Source organism: Gopherus evgoodei, chromosome 4, assembly GCF_007399415.2.
Source record: "Gopherus evgoodei ecotype Sinaloan lineage chromosome 4, rGopEvg1_v1.p, whole genome shotgun sequence".
Taxonomy (NCBI): Eukaryota; Metazoa; Chordata; order Testudines; family Testudinidae; genus Gopherus; species Gopherus evgoodei.
In genome coordinates, this window is record NC_044325.1 from 15,369,329 (window position 1) to 15,389,693 (window position 20,365).

The 20,365-nt window shown below is 42.0% G+C and overlaps 1 protein-coding gene across 2 annotated transcripts in view; it reads left to right on the forward strand.

Moving 5' to 3' along the window:
- Positions 1-20,365, forward strand: part of MNAT1 (MNAT1 component of CDK activating kinase) — a 201,981-nt gene that overhangs the window by 152,581 nt on the left and 29,035 nt on the right. Inside the window, exon 8 of one of the 2 annotated variants that reach the window (XM_030558527.1) lies at positions 313-3,728. The exons of the other annotated variant lie outside the window; for it this stretch is intronic. Within the exon in view, the coding sequence (XP_030414387.1) occupies positions 313-379 (67 nt within the window). The 3' untranslated portion in view covers positions 380-3,728. Of the gene's footprint in view, positions 1-312; positions 3,729-20,365 lie in introns of those variants that run through there. 2 annotated transcript variants of the gene reach the window in all.

Consider the following 20,365-nt stretch of genomic DNA (forward strand, 5'->3'; position numbering starts at 1 on the left):
GTCCAACGTACTGAGTTCTCACAGGTCTGTTTCCCTCCAAAACCAAAGTTCTCCCTCCATTTTGACATACCCAAGGGATGGTTACCTGTGGTAGTTCTTGCTCGGTATCAGGACTGGATGGGGAGCCCCTCTCCTTGATTTCCTGGTCAGAAAATCTTGTCTTTGTGGGACCTGGGCATGCAGTTTTAAAGCTTCCATAACTTTCTACCTTTTCATGGCATTTTGGAGGATGCCTAGTACCTTTTCATTCTCCACTTTCTCTCCCCCTTGCCTTGCCCTTCTTAATTCTTTTTCTCTTCTGTCTCCCCACAGTGCAGCAGGCCTCTGCATTGGGAATTGTACAGCTGGTATCAAGATGATGGCTAGGGCTAATTCCTGATTATGTTCCACATGGAAAGCAGCCTTCCTTGTCCCAACCCCTTTTCCCCCCTTCCCCCAGGAACCGGAGAGTCCAAATGTCTTCAGAGGTTCCTTCTCCAGCTTCCGTTGTTGTTTCTGGCACACAGCCACAAATAATGCTATTCAAGCCCAGGAGTATCAACATTACAGTGGCATCATGGCTGTAAGAAGAGTAAGAAACTGATCAGTCTGATAATGGTCATTCAGAGCATGGGAAGGCACAGCCCAACAGCATACCAAATACCACAGGAGAGCTACCTCCTCTTGCTCCTGCTCAGAACCTTGGCCTCCCCAACAGACCACAAGAGGTACTTAGATGGATGTTCATAGCAGTGTGTGGCCCTCCCCACCCTGGCCTATCCAGGCAGTCTGCCCTCTCATTCAGCCTAGACACCACCAGAGTTTCCACAGGGCTAAAGAATTAACTAAAAAGCTGAAGGGAAAGAGCATCCTGTTCTGAATGACCCAGTTCCTCCCTCTCCAGGTCATGCAAGAAATCTAGGACGTTGCAACAATACAGCGAAGAGGTCCAAGAAACCAATGAGGTACGACTTTCTCAGACAGAGAGACTTCACTCCTGGAAGAAGGGGAAGTATTGGATCCAGATTCAGAAACACTGAAGGAGAACAGATAGGAAATACTTGCCCACATCCTTTTCACTATGAAACAAAGATCTGATGAGTTGCCACAACTCTGGATCAGGAGAAGCCTCTAAACAAGACTCCAACAGGCCCAATGACAGTATATTTATTTTCTTTTGAGCAGAAACCCAACAAAGCATCTTGGCTATTATTAATGTAACTGTAGAGAAAGTGGTCAAATCAGAATTGGAGCACCCAACGAAATGAAGGTACTTTAACAGAGAAGTAATGAGTTCTTTAAAACTGCTGAAACAGTGCAATTTCTTGGCCTGGATTCCAGGAATAGATGCAGTAGTGGCAGAGACCACAGCCTTCCAAATGGGATTTGTTCCCAAAGTTCGAAATGGACCAAGAGATTGAAGTGGCTTTGCTGGCCCACCCTTGGGCAGCAAGCTTCCTGAAATAGTCTCTTCCTAGAAAGAATCTCACTTGAAGTCAATGGAGAGATTTTTGAGGATCAGACTTATAGTTTTTCTTATTAAAAGCTAAAATTGGATTGTGGGGAAGGGGCCTTTGGAAAGGGAGGATCTGGAAGTGGCTGGGTGAGTGTGTTGAGCTGTTTTGGAGATTGAGCATGAGTTTTGTTATTGTTTTGTTTTAAAAAAGGATAAAAAAAATTGAAGATCTTTCAGAAACTTTAATTTGTCCAAGGAACAGCAACCTGATTATTAGCTTGGACACAATTGCTTTAAATTTTGGATGTCCAAGTATGTCTAAATGGAAGGAAAACAGATGTAAAGGAATGAGCTGTTTTTGTTGGCATTCTGTATTCTAGATACTTTTTATTAATCATAAAAGTTTTTAATTTAAAAAAACTGATCCTGAGACATGGAAGTCCACATGTTTAATTTATGTATCTCCTGCATCAGTATTGGCAGGATCAGGGCCTAGTAAATATTTGTGCAAATTAATGGTAGCTCATAAGGATTGGGTCTCTAGGGCTTGTAGTCCTAAGCATATAGGAGCTCATAACTTTGGAAAGGTAGGTCACTTATTTAGGCCCTGATCCTGCAGGGACTTGTGTGTGCTTCACTTTATGCACTGTGACTTTGACTTCAAGTGGAACTACTCGTATAAAGTGAAGCAGACTCATAAGTGTTTGCAGGGTTGGGTGCTTAGTTATCTATATATAAATAAAGCTACGGTTTAGTCATGGGCATTTTTAGTAAAAGTCATGGGCAATAAACAGAAATTCACAGCCCATAAACTGTCCATGACCTTTACTATAAATACCTCTGATTAAATCTTAGGTTGGGGGTCCCAGGGATGCTGATATTCTGGGGGGCACCCTGGGGCCAGCCCCATCGGCCACTGCTCAGGCTGTCTGCAGGGCCACCAGCATCTGCTCTGATGGTCCCCAGGGCTAACAGCTGGGGGGGGCTGCCGAGCAGACGCTGATCTGGCTGTCCCTGAGGCCGCTGTTCCGGCCGGTCCCCGGGGCCAGTCACACCAACTGATGCTCGGACAGTCCCCGGGGTCGCCCAAGCAGTGGCCGACACGGCTGTTCCCAGGGTCGCCCAAGCAGTGGCTGACGCGGCTGGCCCCAGGGTCGCCTGAGCAGCAGCCAGCGTGGCTGTCACCCGGGGCCAACTGCTTGGGCGGTCCTGGGGTCAGCCACACCGTTCACTGCAGAAGTCATGGAAAGTCCCGGAATCCATGACTTCTGCGACTTCCATGACAGACATGCAGCCTTATATATAAAGTTCAGAACCAAATTTTAGGCTTCTATTTTTAAAACAAAGGCAATAATATTTTTAAAGATACTTTACATAAACCAACAGTGAGGATTTGGGTTTGCAAAAAAGTATTGAGATCTTGGTTTTCCTGGCTTCAGAATCAAAATACTCCAGTCAGGCTGTGTTTCTAATAATGAAATAATGACTTGAACATACTTCGACTTCACAGATTAGCTATTGCTCAGGCTTGAAGGTAATGCTACCATGTTTTTGTTTCTTTACCTAAATGGTTTTAAATGTAAAAACATAAATCCTATGCAGTGGGAGTGGAAAAGGGGGGATGGTTTTCATTTGGCATAATTTCCTGTGAGACACAGTTCTAAATAAGGCCCATATTTACACAAGACAATACAGTTTTACATTGTAGTAGTATATTCAGCACATTTTAAAATTGTTTAGCCATCCCTGGGTATTTAATACCGTCACAATAAATGTGTTTAATAAAGGTGAGTGAAGTTTGAAATAATTTTTGAATAATTTTTACAGTAGACACACCAGTTAAATCAACCCCCTTGCAGTAATAAATGTCAGAAAAACAATTAATTATACTTGCTTGCAACTGCAAAATCAATTGTGTGACTGTTCTTTTAAAACAGACTTTTACATTACTAAAGGCTAAACACTACGCTTCTGTAACTTGTCAGAATCAGGTTTTGGTTAATAGATACTTTCAGTGATGTAATGGGAACTTTTGGCAGTGAGTCAGAATATAATGGACTGTGATTAATGTTTTAATAAGTACTTTTCTTCTACTTATGATGCAGTGGTGAAATGGTTTCCTGCTCAAATTGATAGGAGAACAGCAGGTGTGCATACATATTTTTTCTTTAAGAAAAAACAGTTGTTTATCTTTTTAAGCAGAATTTCTTATATTTTTCTTTAATTCAAACGTTGTTAGGTTTGTTTTGTCTTTTTTCAGTCTTAGCAATTATTGATGTCTGTAATTTGAAAGTGTACGCTAGCTTGGAAATCTTTCTATTATCTAAACAAATTGCTTTGTAAAAGAGGAAATTCATTAGTTAAAAAAATAATTTTAATTTATTGATATTTTCTTCAGTAAAGAGATTTCTTTAAAAATAGCTTGATAGTAATTCAAATGAGTGTCTGAACAAAATGTGATCCTGAAAACATTACCGGATTAGATTTCTTCTTAGAGTTGATGTAATATATTTTCTACACGCTTGAGTTACTTTCATGCTGAAAGTAGTATTATTTTTCTACATTTGACATGTTTCCACAAAAAATCCAACTAATTTATTATTCAGTAACATTTATTTCATTACTACTCGATCTGGAATTGCCACAGGGAAAGCATTTTCTAGAGGACCAGTCAGCTGGAGTCCCAGTGAAGATGTTTTCCCTAAGCAGCAAAGCTCTCGCTCTGTCCACGATAGGCGCATAGTCTGTGGCTCTAATATGCTGCTTTTGTGAGCTTATTCTCTAGCTGCCCTTTCTCTAAATAACTGGAAAAAAATGGGGGTAACGGGGCTTGGTGGGATTAGTAGGTAAACTTCTCTCTAGTTCCTTTATTTCTGCCTCCCTCCCCCCATCCTCATAGGTGGCTGCAGACACAGTGCACATCCACCTGGGGATGATTATTACTTAAGATTTATATGATAGTGATCCCTAGAGGTCAGCCAGGTTGGGGCCCCTTTGTGCTAGGCACTCTGCAAACATTTAGAAAATGACTTTTTCTGCCCTCAGTTGTTTATAGGGTGAATGTGGCTCAGTTGTGCCTGCTCACACGCCTTGCAAGGCCACCACTGCAGCTCGGCCTAGACTGTAGCTGAGGCTCACAGCATGTTAGGCTTTCTCATTCCAAAATGGTAGGCAAGCCTATCTGGAAAGGCAGACAGGCATGACCAGTAGAGCTGCGCAGGAAACTACATGTGAAGTGGCTCGCCCTGTATAAGAGATTGCTCTGTGTCTGCTCCAAAGCAGGTGATCTCCCCTCCTCTCAAGATTCTCCTGAACACCTTTTTGTCTGGAGATTTCTCCAAGGAACTTAGGGTCTGGTATGATAAGTCTTTTCTCTCTTCACTCAGGGACCTCTGTGACTCCTCCATTCTCAGGTACATCAGCCTGACCTTAAGGAACTTGGGCAGTTTCTTACAGGCATTTTATCAGCACAGTCATATTTTGTAACTTGAGAATTTTTGCCTAAGAGGCCACTATACCCCAGTTCTGTAGCAGTTCTGTGCCCTGTGTCACCTGCTCTGCGCAGAAAAGGCTGTTCGTGCACTTTCTCTGCTCCCTACCACTTTTTCCATCTACATCACCTCCAGAGGAGACTTCAGAAGATGGACCCTGGCTACTGCCTTTATCTCCTGTCTCTCTCTCTTCAAGAAGGTACAAAGACAGAGGGAAGCATAGGAATAAACCCAAATAAACTCCATCCCTCTTCTAACAGTGGGAAGGGGAAACCTCCTCTTCCCTAAGCTGAGAATGCACATTCAGACTCTAATGGATTGGGCAAACTATTCGACTCTGATTACCTTGATTCACTTCACTTTAAACTGGGGGGGGGGGGTGGGAATCTGGATACCAAGGTGATCTCAAAATGAGGAAGAACATGGGGGATCCTATTCCAGTTTCACTTCAATGCACAGTTAATTTGGAATGGAAGATCCCACAAATGTGGGGTTTGTTAATAGACTTAGCCTTAAACTGTAAATGGTAAAAAAAAACCCTACGTTTTTCTTAGCCCTTTGGGTGGCTGCCTCCTTTTCTTCTCTCACCAAAAGAAAAATAGACTCAGCAGAGGATAATGGCATCTTGAGATTCAGTGGATAAAATACTGGAGGATGTATTTAAGAGACTGTCATGGATTTGCAGCAGTTGACTCAGTCCTTCTCCAACGCCAAGGAGTCCAATGGACATCTCCTAGGTCTCTTGGTTTCTTGGTTGAAAACAATCCCATGGGCCTTAGTTTACGAGACATATATAACTCTTCCTGCTCCTTATCTGGGATTATCAAGGTGGAAACTATGTACCTTACCTCTATCCTGCCTCTACCATACTGGCACAAGTCATCCAGCCCTTAAAACGGGCTGCTGGAAAGAAGATGTGCTGTTAGGGAAACCTGTAACTGTTCCAATCTGTTATATAAAGGGATGAGCACTCAGATGAAGGAATCTGTCTTGCCAAAGTTGCTGGTCCAAAATGGGAACTTGAAAAAGCATCAACTGGCTAAAATGTTGAGCAATATGTAGCAGGTCCTGTTGACGACAGTGTTAGTGCAATGCTACAACTTCACTCATCCCCAGCTTTCATACATTCCTTCAGACCACTCTTACAGCCTCCCGTTTAATATATGTCAAGTTCCCTTCCTTTCCTCCTTCTTACAGCTCTAGGAACCCCACCTGTTCCATAAAACAACAAAACACTGTTCCAAAGGATTGGTATTGAGGTTTTAAAAAAGAACCAAAAAAACCTTCAGCATTGGCCTAACTCTGCTCCCACTGATGTCAGTGGGAGTTTTAACATAGATTTGATGGGAGCAGAGGTAGGCCAGCACTGAGTGCTTTCAAAAATCCCACTCTCAGATTAAGCTCTCTGGGTCAGAGACTGTTTTTTGTTTGTTGCAATTCACACATTGTACAGCGATGCATATACTTATAGCACTCATAATATGGAGTTGGTCAGGAGCACCCAACTCGGTAGAGACCATTCATATGCTAGGTGGAAAAAAGGAATGTGATTGCTGCAGCTCCCTATGTCGCAGGGAATCTCAATGAGCGTGCCAACAGGTTGAGACTGCAGGCTCTTTGGCTATTGGAATAGTACTTAGAGATCAGGGCTTTTTCAGGTACTGTTGCCTGTTAGTTGACTTGTCTGTGTTTCACAACACAATCGAGTGTTGCAAAATCTTGAGCTATCTGGTAAGATCAGCTGCCTCTATGTACACATGCACAGTAGCTGGTTTTACAGGATCTCTGCTGTGTACTTAAGATCAGAATCTGTCCCTAAAAAGAAAAGAATAGGCTTTTACTTCATGGTAGGAGACTTATCTCCTGAGAAAATTACTTTGTGAGCTGTGGTAGCAAATTCTTTTAGAGATGAGTACTACATAGGGCCATGTCACAGGATGTACCAACCCCACACCAGGCAAGAAGAGGAAAAGAGCAGCTTTGGGCTCAGGCAGCCCCTCCCCACTAATGCACCTGCAAGGCATGCCAATTTTGGGGGAGAAGCCAAGTCCTAAGAGATGGACAGACCTCTCCCCACTAGCCCTGAGGAAAGAACACCGCAGAGGACACAGCTAGCAGAGGCTTCCTGTGAACGCTGCACTATAGCCCTGAGGATGCTGAGTCAGGTACAGCTTGGCAGGGATCTCCTGAAAGGAGGGAGGCCAGGGCGCATTTGAACTATTTTTGTGTTCTGCCTTTCCTTTGTAACTGTTCCTCTGGGAGCTAGGGAAGAAGGTATAGAGGCAGGCTGCCATAGGAAGAAGCCCAGGGACAGAAAAGGAGGTTGGAACATGCAGACATTAGCCATGTGCTCCAGGGGCCGTGGCTGGAGGGAGGGACTGGGTTTCCTATAAGGCCTGGGGAAAGCTCCAGACACGGGTCATAAGGCCTAGTGGGCCTGGGTGTGCTGTTGGAGCTTGAAACAAGGCTGCCAGACTGTTACCAGACTGGACTCTGACATATGCTGAAAAGGGTGAGACATGACAGTGACCAGAGCAGAAGGCCAAGTCACAAGAGAGAGAGGGCCAACAGCAGACCTGAACAGTGGTGCAGCAAGGCTAGGGAGAGGAAAATCCTAATAACACCATATCCAGCCACAAGGCAGCAAACAGATGCATGAGTCACTTTATCGTAGGCCTGATTGTGCCACTCTTGCTCTCATGGAGTACGACCTCACTCCTGAAGTACTTCCATGCATGTCAGTGGGACTGTTTGTGGAGTATAGTACTACTCAGTGTCAGAAAGGATGGCATACTCTGTCTCATAAACACTAAAGGAACTCACTGCTGTGTTTTACTCCTTTCTCAAGGAGTCCAACAGCACAGGTAAGAAGGATGGTTAGAGCAGTAGTCTGGGACTCAGGAGGCCCTGGTTCGATTCACTGCCCCATGAGACTTCCTGGGTGACCTGGAGTAAGTCACTTAGGCCATATCTACATTACAGACCTCTGCTGGCATAGTTATGTTTGTCTGGGGGGTGAGGGGGTGAAGAGGTATGAATCCCTGACCAACAGAGCTGTACTTGCAAAAGCCTCTAGTGTAGATGCAGGTATACTGGCAAAACTGCACTTTTACCAATATAGCTCGTTTCACTTGGGAGCATATGGAATAAGCTCTGCTGGTAGAAGTGCAGCTTTTGTGGTACAAGCTGCGTCCTCACTAGAAGTGCTTTGCTGGTATAGTATACAGGGAAAGCACTCCCAGTGGTAGACATGGCCCTAGCCTCGATTTGCTTCAGTTCCCCATCTGTTAAATGGGGATAATAGAACTTTCTGCCCTGTTGTGAGGGTAAATGCACCAAAAAAGAGGTGAGGCGTTCAGATACTACGGGGTAATGGAAATTGTATAAATGCCTAAGGTAGATGGAAGTTCCAACAGAGGCTTGTACTGTTGTCCATAGGATAGTGCTTACTGAATTTGGGGTCTCATCAATGGATGGTGATCAACTGCAAAGCCCGCAATCTTGTTGATTCGTGTTTTTATATTTGTTTTTATTCAGCATTTTTTGCCCTTTCTGCAGGATCCAGCAGCTGAAACAGCATAACCTTGCCTCACAGCTGCTACAGCTGAGCCTTGTGTTTGAAATGGCAACACCACTAAATATTTGCAGCCTGGTTTTATAACAGTGTTTCAGCAGCCAGCTGCCTTAGGAAAGCAAAAACAATAGGTAAAGCAAGAACTACAAATAAAGGAGAGGCTGTAAAACACATCAAACAGCCTGGACACCCCACAACCCACTGGGCAAGAAATCTGTCTAAATTTAGCAATTTTTTTTTGTAAATATAGAAACAAAAAATGATGTCTAAATAAACATACTTGCCCCTCTCACCCACATGCATTAATTGCACCTTTTGTTAGTGAGGTGCTTCCATGGATTTTATTTTTACTCTGCTAAATAAGCCAGATGTTCCCAGAAAAGTAGTAACGACATGTGGGAGGAGGACTCCCAAAGGCATATCCTCCATCACCACCATAGCAGGTCATGTGGCAGCTGCACTGGTGCTGCTGCATTGCTTTAGGTGAGCACAGGACTTGGGGAAGGTGAGAGGAGCTATAACAGGTATGCATCCCAAACACATCCTCTGTGTCAAGCAATATGATTCTACATGAATACCCAACCACAGTGAGGTATGGGGAGCATCATAAGGCAGTCATATCTGTGCTTTGCTGCTTCTTCCCCCCAACCCCCCAATGCCAAGCCCAAATGCTTGGGCTGGGCAGTAGAGGGAGGATTTGGCTTCTCGTGGACTTGTGTTGAAAGCAGCCCAGCCCTCCTGATTTTGAACAATAGAACAAATATTATTCCCACTAAGATTGTTTTATCGATGAACTTCACTGTGTAGGGTAATAAGTCATTGCCATGGCTGCTGATTCATAATTAAATATGGATGTAGGCTAAACATGCACCAAGTGCTGTGCAAACTATGGACTAAGGCATGGCTTCTGCCCTGGAGATGGTACAATCTAACACCGACATGACTTGACCCAGAAAAACAGATCAGGTGAGTGAGTAGCCAAAGCATAAACTTTCCAAAGAATGTTTCCAAAGAACGTTTCCAAGAGACTTAAGCCACTAACAGGATTTAAATTCCTTAGTCTCACTGGAAACTAAGTGTCTGTCACTCTTGAAAATAGGACTTAGGCTGCTGAATCACTTTTGCGCTTTTGAAAGTTTACTCTACCAAAAGGATCGGTGGAAGAAGCGAGTTTGCAGAGAGAGAGAGAGACAGCACTTATTTTGTTAAGAAGGATGCCCAAGGCATGGGGGGCAGCATGAAAAGATCTGCTGGGGTCCAGATACTGAAGCACAAGGACATTGCCTATGACTGCCCTGAACTCATGTATCCATATGGCATACACCTCTTGTGTATTGAAGCTGACATTTTGACCTGAATGTACTATGTTGAGCTCTGGTTGCAAGCTTTATTGGTAGGGGAATCCCTAAGTTCTTCTGACATCTGTGGGGCTCATCCTTGCAGCAAAGGTTAGAATTATTGGTAAAGACCAGACTAGCTCGGGTAGAGCAGGGTGTTTGCAATGGCACACAGTTGTGGAATTTCAGAAAGGCTCCTATGGGGACAGGGACCTACCATGTTGGGTAATTTTGTTCTATATATATAGTGGCTGCTCGCTCACTACTTAGTGGTCATTAAATGCATAAATGACAGTGGAGCAATGACATTTATACCAAATGTTATAGTGGCTACCTGATGTCTCATCCTAGTCCTTATCTTTAAACTATGAAACATATTTTTACTTGTGACCAGAGACTGGATCTGAAGCTAGGTCTCCAGAGACATTTGTAGAAAGGAGAGAGAATTGTAAATGCTTTTTCATCTTCTGAGACAAAAACTATTGTCTTCAGAAAACGACAACTGGAGTAGACTCTCCAGTGTAGTCTGCAAATTTTGGAAGAAAAAAAGGGGGGGAAATTCAAAAGATCTATTAATTGTTTCAACCTTAACCCTAAGAGGAGGCTGTGGTTCTGTCTTGCACAATATTTTATAATTATGATGATACTCATAGGCATGATCTTAGGTGCCAGCCCTCTGCATTTTGGTGACTCAAGCCCACAATTTCAACCAGAAGTGTTAATTCTCTTAGAAAACATATTTTTGGTTATTGAAACATTGTCAGTCCTGTTGGTGGACATGTTTTAACAGGCGCTTTAAAATTTTTACTGTCTGAAAATTGGATATTACAAACATGTCCATTAACTTTCAATGGAACTTAGGTTCCTAAATTACTTACGTGCTTTTGAAAATTTTATCCAGAGTCTATATTGCAAATCTTATTCAATACAAGCTTTTAGGGATCTATAAATTGAACATCAAATCCTTCCAGGTTAGTAGATTGACTCTCACTTCTCTAGATTGCCCTTTCCTTTATCATGGTCCCTCTTCTTTAACACTGAAGAATGATCTTATAAAAGTATTGTAGGAAGTAATTATTAATCAACTCCTGTGATTTTCTGTAACTGTTAATTTGCATTAACAAATTTATGCCTGACAGTAGTCAGTGAGTGGAAGTTAGTGGAGATAAAAGAATAGATATATGCAAATATAAATACTTTATACAGTCCTATATTTTAAGGCCAGAAGGGATCATTATGATGATCTAGTGTGACTTCCTGCATAACACAGGCTATAGAACAGGAGTGGGCAAACTACGGCCCAGTGGCCGCATCCAGCCCTTCAGATGTTTTAATTCGGCCCTCGAGCTCTCGCTGGGGAGTAGGGTCCGGGGCTTGCCCTGCTCTGGCACTCCAGCCAGGGAGCAGGGTAAGGGGCTTGCCCAACTCTGCACGGCTCCCAGAAGCAGCTGCATGTCTCCTCTCTGGCTCCTGTGTGTACGGGCAGCCAGGGGGCTTTGCACCCTGCCCCCACCCCAAGTGTCTGCAGACAGGGCAGTGTGCAGAGCCGCCTGGCTGTGCCTCCATGTAGGAGCCGGACTGGGGACATGCTGCTGCTGCTTCTGGGAGCTGCTTAGAGGTAAGTGCCTCCCAGAGCGTGCACCCTTGGCCCCCTCCCATGCCCCAACTCCCTGCTCCAGCCCTGATTCCCCGTCCCATCTGCCAAACACCTTGGTCCCAGCCTGGAGCTCTCACTCCCAGCTGGAGCCATCACCCCCCTCCCTCGCACCACCACCCCCTGTCCCAGCTCAGCACCCCTCCTGCACCCTGAACTCCTCACATCTGGCCCTACCCTAGAGCTCGCACCCCCAACAGAGCCCACACACCAACCCACAATTTCGTGAGCATTCCTGGCCCGCCATACAATTTCCATAACCAGATGTGGTGCTCGGGCCAAAAAGTTTGCCCACCCCTGCTATAGAACCTCACCCAGTAATTTCTGCCTCAGGCCCATAACTTCTGTTAACAATTATCTTTGAGAATTCCTGGGTGACAGGATAGACCCCAGAGGACTGGAGAAAGCTATCCCTTTTTAAAGATAGGTCTAAGAGGACCCAGAGAATTCTAGACCAGTTGGTCTGTCTTCAGTACCTGGAAGAATACTGGAACAAATATTAAGCAATCTGTTTGTAGGCACCGATAGGATGATAGGGTTATAAGGAATAGTGAGCATGGATTTGTCAAGAACAAACATGCCAAACCAACCTGATTTCCTTCATTCACAGAGTTACTGGCCTAATGTTTGGAGCAAAGCAGGAGACTTGAGATATCTTGATTTGATTTTTTTTTAGTAAGCTTTTTGACACAGTCCCTTTGGGGATGTAAATATCATGTTAAAAGTTAACCATTTAAACTATTAAAATTATATTATTTAATCGGTTAACTAAGTTGGCTCCGGCTGGTTGAGGCTGGGGTCAGCGGGCTGGCTAGGGTCACTCTCGGCCAGGGCTGGGGTCCCTCCAGCTGATGGGGGGTGGTTAACAGTTAAGGCTGGTTAACCTTTTACATCCCTAAGTCCCATAAAATATTCTGATAAGCAAACTAGGGAAATGTGCTCTAGATGAAATTATGAGAAAGTGGGTGCAAAAATGGTTGAAAGATCATACTCAGAGTAGTTATCAGTGATTCTCTCAGTCTGGGAAGGCATATCTAGTGGGGTCCTGCAGCATCAGGCCTATGTCTGATAGTATTCAGTGTTGTCATTAATGACTTGGATAATGAGTGAAAAGTGTACTTACAGAATTTGCAGATGGCACCATACTGGGAGGGTAGCAAGCACTTTGGAAGACAGGATTAGAATTCTAAGCAACATTGACAAATTAGAGAGTTGATCTGAAATCAACAAGATGAAATGAAAGACAAAGACAAGCTCGAAGTACTTCACTTAAGAAGGAGGACCAAATGTACAACCACACAGTGGGGAAGAACTGGCCAGGTGATAGTACTTCTGTAAAGGACTTGAGGATTCTAGTGGATCACAGATTGAATATGGGTCAACAATGTCATGCAGTTGTGAAAAAGGCTAATATTCTGGGACAAATTAATAGAAATGTATGTAAGACATGGGAGGTAACTGTTCTATTCTACTTGTCATTGGTAAGGCCTCAGCTTGAGTACTGTGTCCAATTCTGGGTGCCATGCTTTAGGAAATAGATGGACAAATTGAAGAGTCCAGAGAACACCAACAAAAGAAAACCTGACTTCTGAGGGAAAATTTAAAAAAACCTGGACATGTTTAGTCTTGAGAAAAGAAGATGAAGGCGGCACCTGATAAGTCTTCAAATATGTTAAGGGCTCTTATAAAGAGGACTGTGATCAATTATTCTCCATGTCTGCTGAGGGAAGGACAAGAAGGGCTTAATCTGCAGCAAGGGAGATTTAGGTTAGATATTTGGGAAATTTTTCTAATTGTAAGTGTAATTAAACTCTGGAACAGGCTTCCAAGGGACATTGTGGAATCCCCATCACTGGAGGTTTTTAGAGAACAGTTTTGACCTGTCATGGATGGCTTCAGTTTTCTTGGTCTCGCCTCAGTACATGGGGCTGGACTTGATGACCTCTCAAGGTCCCTTTCAGCCTTACATTTGTATGATTCTATTGGAGCTAGAGTATATTATTTAGAAAATATCCGGTGTTGATTTAAAGCTTTCAGGGGATGGAGAATCCACCACATCCATAGGCAAGTGGTTCCAGTGTGTACTGTTAAAAAAATTGTCCTTTAGTTTTAGTCTGAATTTGTCTAGTTTCAGCTTCTAATCATTGGATCTCATTATTTCTTTTTCCGCTAGATTAAAAAGCCATCTATTATCAGAAATCTATTTCCCCATTTAGGTATTTGTAAATTGTGATCAAGTCATCTCTTAACCCTCTCTTGGATAAACTAAATGGACTGAGCTTCTTAAGTCTGTCACTAGAAGGCAGGTTTTCCAGTAATCAAATCATTCTTGTTGCTCTTCTCTGAACCCTCTCCCATTTTCAGTGCTGTGTATAGATGGAATACCACCTTTCTACACCTACTTGATATTCCTCTGCTTATGCATCCAAGAATTGGATTGGTCCTTTTAGCTACAGCATCACAGTGGAAGTTCATGTTCAGTTGGTTATCAGCAATTACTCCTAGGTCCTTTTCAGTGTTGCTGCATTCCAGGATACAGTCCGTGATCCACAGTCTTTGTTCCTAGATGTATGACCTTGCAGTTGGCAGTATTAAAATACATGTCATTCAAAAAAGCCCACCTTACCAAGGATCCAGATCTGTCTCTCTAACTGACCTGTCCCCATCATTATTACCACTCCAGTGATTTTTGTGTCGTTTGGAGATTTGTACCAGCAATGATTTTCCTTTAGATAATTGAAAAAAGTTATTGAATGGCACTGGGACAAAAACAGATCCTTCAAGATCCAACTAGAAATACCCCATTGGATAACTATAGGTGACTTTCCATTGGCAGCTTTTGAGATATATCAGTTAACCAATTTTTAATCCATTTCATATGGCCACGTTGATCAATATTTTGAATGTGTTACTTTAAAAAAAGGCATGTCACTTTTTTTTTGATGAATCCCAGTTTGGTTAAAAATATGGAGCCTGATCCAGTTCTCATTGAAGTCACAGAGTTTTATCACTAACTTTAGTGCGAGCAGGAATTAGACCAATGTTTCCTTAAAAAAAAAAAAAAAAAAAATCTGTGTGGCTGTGTGAAGTATATTTTGCAGTTTCATGTTCCAAAGGACAACTGGTAGGAAAAAGAAACTAGAACAAATAAATACAGCATTACGGTAATACTAACAACACAAAGTTGTTTTATGTCTCCCTGAAGGCCATTTATGGCCAGTTGAAATCAGGAGCAGCTCCACTAAACAGTTCAGATGGATCTACATTATTCAAGGACAAGAGAGGCTTCGCTGACAGATGGCTGCAGCATTTTACCGAGTTATTCAACAATCTTTTGCATATGTGGGTTGACACTAGATGGAAAGTAACCCAGCAACCCATATATGAAGAAATATCCCAGTAATCTACCATTCAAGAAGTGCAAACTATCAAAAAAGTGATGTCAGATAAATCACCAGTCAAAGACAGCATACAATAAACTTGCAGGACCTAAAATTGTCAACAATCTGTACAAAATTAAGGATATCTGGGAAACTAAGAAAAATCCTCAGGATTTCAAAGGTGCAATAGTAGCTACACTATACAAGAATAAAGGTATGAAATCTGACTGTGGCAACTACACAGGTATCTCCCTGCTATCCGCAGGTGGTAAAATCCTTGCTTGTATTTTACTTTTCTTGTAGAAACCGTAGCAGAGAAACTTCTACATGTTACCCAATGTGGCTTTAAATCAGGTCAGAGATTTTCGTTGAGAGAAAGATTCAGGAAAAATGCATTGAACAGAACCTGGAACTATGTGCTGAATCCTTGATCTAAAAAATAGTATTGACACTGAGTAAAATGACCTCTGGAAAACTTTAGGACAGTTTGGCTGCCCCACCAGATTTGTTAACAACATACCTTAACTCCACGAAAACATGACTGGTCAAGTGTTCTCAGATGCTGCCCGCTCCCTAAATCATTTCTCATATATAATGGGGTGAAACAAGGCTGTGTGCTGGCACTGATCTTCATTGGTCTTTTCTTTGCAGCCATTTTTAAGTGCGCAACTGATAACGTTCAGAAGAGCATCTACATAAAGTTAAAACAGTTTGGACTCCCCATCAGCCTGGAAAAAATGGAAGTCCTTTTTCAACTAGTCCTATCAACCACTACCACCACCCAAACATCACTGTCTGTGATACAAAGCTAAACAATGTTAATCACTTTACATACCCTGGCAGTACCATCTCAAGGGGCAGTTTCCTGGATCAAAATATATCAAAAAGAATATGAAAGGCAAGCTAGGTTTTTTGGAAGAGTTCACCATGGGATACTCACTGGCACACCATCAAACTGTCAACAAAACTAACAATATAAGCGCAGCAACAGTAGCCGTCCCTTTATACAGATGTGAAACATAGACAGTTCACTGCAAACACATGAAGCAACTTGAAAACTTTCAGATGTTGCTGTTGTCACTATATTCTAAAGCTCTGCTGGGAAGACAAAATGATAAATATTAACATATTTGAAAGGAACAGAAACAACCAGTATTGAGGCAGTGATTATCAAATGTCAGCATAGATGGACAGGTCATTTTATCAGAATGGGTGGTAATAGACTCCCCCAAAAAATCCTCTATGGTGCGCTGAAACTCAGAAAGTGCAGGAAGGGCAATCAGCATAAACACTTTAAAAGACACCCTTAAGCAGAGTCTTAACTCATGCGACATAAATATTGACAACTTCAAAGACACAGCCAAGGACAGACGTGAATGGAGAGCAAGTATCAATAAACACTGCAGACACTGAGAGTCAGACAGACATGAAACACTGATTGGGGGGGGCGGGGCCGACAGTCATGCCAAATCTTCAGTGGGAGCCTACAAATTCCTATGTCATCTGTTCGCGACCTTGCTCCTCACAGATCAGCCACAAGAAAACACATGAGATGCTGAGATGTCATCACTGGGTACAATAGACAGCCATACTATTCGCAGCAATGCTTTAAGTGGACAGAGCACTTAGTGGAGTCTTTTATATATAGTATGTTTAAAAAAATGGAGTCAAACATTCATCAAAAGACTGTTGAGCCAGTTTAAAGAAAAAACACAAGACCATTAGAGTTCCTGTTTTAAGAAGAAAGTAAGGATTTGCTAACTGGAACTCAGTTCTTTCTGTAAATATGAGGAATTCTGTGTAGATATCAAAAGCTGAGAAAATCTGTAATGAACATTGTAATGGAATAGAGATTGTCCAAAACAGCACTCACTAGAAACATCAGAGAACTAGTTTCAGGGACTGAGCCTGTGTGTCAGCTCAGAATTGCACTTAAATATGGTCAAATGTATGTTTTTGGATACCACAAAGGTGAGCCAAGGTGGCAGTCAGTTTTCGGTATTTATCCTTTGTAACACCGTATCTCAGGTTATTTGTGTGTATTTAGGAGGACATTTGTTTCAAAGGCCCAAAGTGGAATCAGGTTTCTAGCTCCCATTAGCTTTCTATAGGACATGGGTGTTTAACTGCCCTTTGTGCCTTTGCAAATTTCCTCCTCTGTTTTTGTATGAGTTACTTGGGTGTAGGAGATCCTACAATACAGTAGTGAAAGGGGATCCACTAAAGCTCTTCTCCTGGTGGAAGAAATCAGTACATGCTTCAGTTCTTACAGTGAAAGCCATTCCAGCAAATGATCAGAAATTAGCCTGCCTTGCTCACCAAAAATATTTGCCTCGTTTTGCTAGTAATAAAGGCCGGTTTATTTGATCAAAAACAATTTCTTCAGATTGGCGCGGAGAGGAGAGAAGATGACGACTCAGGCTTTATAGTAAGACCCAACCCCAAATAAAAACAAAACTTTCTTCCTCTTGCAATTTTTCCATCCCATTCTGTGGACCTGCCTTTTTCAGTTTTTAGTTCCCAGACACCGCGATGTGCTTAAGTTGTTTCCCAAATGTCCATCCAGCTGGGTAGCCATCCAGGACAGTTGAACTAAAGTACTGGTCCCATTACCGTTAGTAGTCTCTGTAGTGAAGTGCACTTCAGTAGCAAAGAACTTGTTGCAGTTCCCCCTTGCTTCTAAGTATTAGTAAGACCCAGTAAGTAAGTATTAGTTTCAATTTTTACACAAGCAATACATTAAACATACTTCTGTTATCTTTTTCTACTCCACTGCTTCTAATTAGGAGGCCTGTACATTGACCTGCAATGAACACAAATGTTAAATTGGGGCTAGTGGGAAATGAGTCTGGACTTGAGTTATAGCGATCATAAAATGTGATGAGATCTGGCACTTGATTGAATAATGCCAAAGAGTTGTGTATCCTGTAATCTAATGACTTTGTATCGTACTGTGTTGCATAAGGTACTAACATTTTATGTAGACTTAAAAGAAAAAAAGTTTGGTTGTAACATTAGAGGGACAGGCACACAGTTTATGGCTATTTGTTAAGGTAACAACAAAACTGAGCACGCATTTTGTAACTTGTGCATTGCTATGAGATTTCAAGCTAGAGTCATTTTTCATTGTCTTAAATGTGTATCTCTATAACTTGTGAAATTACAATGTTCAAGTGTCCTGTACCGGCAAATGACCTTGATTTTTATTAATTTGCTACAAACATTTATGATATTGCTTAAGACTAACATAGGTTGTTCTGTTGATACTCTGCTTCTTTTGAGGTCCGCATATAGCAAGTTCCAGGTAAAAGTTAAATGAATAAGTAAAAGGATATGTTGTACTTTAATGTTATAAGAATAAATATTAAATTTGTTGTTCCCACTAATTGTTGCATTCACCCATGGAAGCATTGTGCCTTGCAGCCTTATGACTTGACCTCATTGAAGATCTGTTATATATAGCATACGTTATATGGACCTTTGGAGATATGCCTTGGCAATGGAACATCCCATCAAAATACTGGTAGCTTCCTTAGAAACTGTTGGTATGCAAGGGTAGGGGAGTAAGGAATATGATCCCAGATGCCAGAAAGATTGCAGATTTAGTACTCTCTGTCAGATTACACAAACACCTGGAAGGCAATTGAATTTTCTCCCCTTAGTAAGTCATCTCCTGAGTATGTTCAGTGTCAGAGAGCCTTTCAGGCAGGGGAGAAACCTGCATAAAGGACAACATAAAGTATGATAGGTGCTTTCTGAGTTTTTAAGGTAAGCATTCATGGATTAAATCTGTCATAAAACCAAATAGATCAATTGCATCTCTCTGGGATTCCTAGTACTCATAAACTCCTTGCTCTTCTCTGGTTCGCCAAGATTTTCTACCTGCTTTTGCAAAGATATTGGTTTTTAGGAGATAGTGAATTAGCTAACTCTTAGACATTTTTACTTCTCTGCTTGATCTAGCAGCCATTGCGCTGTTCTGTTCCTTTGACTGTTGTTCAACATGATGAGCCTGATCCAAAGCCCATCAAAGTCAGCAGACTTCCATCCATTTAAATAGAATTTGGATCAAGCCTATTGTTCTCCACTTTTTTTTTTTAATGGCTAGTCAATACTATGTGAATTTTCCAATTTATCCATCTTATTGTGGAGCTCTTTAATCACATCAAGTAAAGATGTCTCAGGTTTCCCACCCCCTTATATTATGAATCCCATTGACCAAGAAGTGGGGGATGGAGGAGTACATGTCATGTTATGGGCTATAGTTGGCAAAATTAAACCACAATCAATTTTCTCCTTTTTGCTTCAGGCATATTCCGCCCCCGCCCCTCAATTTTTAGTCTGCATGTTCTTCCATCATTTCAGCTGATAAACAATATTATCAGGAAGCAAGCAAGGGTTTGATTTCTACCAATTCTAGGAGGATTTTTTTTTAATTGTAATATACAATAGATATCACAATGATAGATCTAAGGAATGTGTACACAAAAATGTGTTTTGTGTCCATCATTGTGATACTTTTAATTGTGTGTGTGTGTGAGAGAGAGAGTGATATCTATATATGAACATTGATGTCTAGTGAAAATCTAGTAATAGGAACCAGTGGGGTTTTTGTTTTTTCTGGCAACTATAACAAGTGGCCACATGATTCAGTGGAATAAAGACGGGAGCTCTTTCAGGAACTGCGAGATTTTACAGGCTGTTAATACAGGTGAGGGCTATTAGCTGGTAAACATTAGCACGGGGTTCTCTGCATTTTGTGAGAGTGATTGGAGCCTAGCTTTCTAGGCCTGAGTTTCAAAAGAGCAGAGCCCCCCACAGCTCCCAGCCTTCAGCTAGAGTTGAAGGTGATTAGCACCTCTGAAAACCAGTCCCTACTGTTTTCTCCCACTGGTGATAAGCTTTGTCTCCAGTGTATGTGTTTTATATTTTACATCGGCTCTGCGTGGTCAGGCATATTTCCTTCTTAGATGCTTGCTGAACATTATCCTTACAGTATTTTTCAAGAATGTTTATTGTAAGTAAGCGAGCACAGGGCTATGATTGTATTGTATATGGTTTAATAGAATGCTGAATGCCCTCTTTACATAAAAGCCATAAACCATGCATAGAAGTGGTTTTTTACCCACAAAAGCTTATTCCCAAATAAATCTGTTAATCTTTAAGGTGCCACCGGACTCCATGGTTTTGTGGATACAGACTAACACAGCTACCCCTCTGATACTTAAGGTCAGAAGTGACCATTATGATCACCTCATCTGAACTCCTGGATAACATAGACCGGTGATTCTTGCATCAAGCCCGCGTCCTAAATTGATTTAAAGACTTCAAGTGATGGAGACTCAGACGCAGCCTTAGATTAGTTGTTCCAATTATTGACTAGTGTCTACTGTTAAAATTTTGTACCTTGCTTCTAGTCTCAATTTCTCTGGCTTTGACTTCTGGCCTTCGGATTTCATTATGCCTCTGTCTCTTTTCCCTCTACTATCAGATA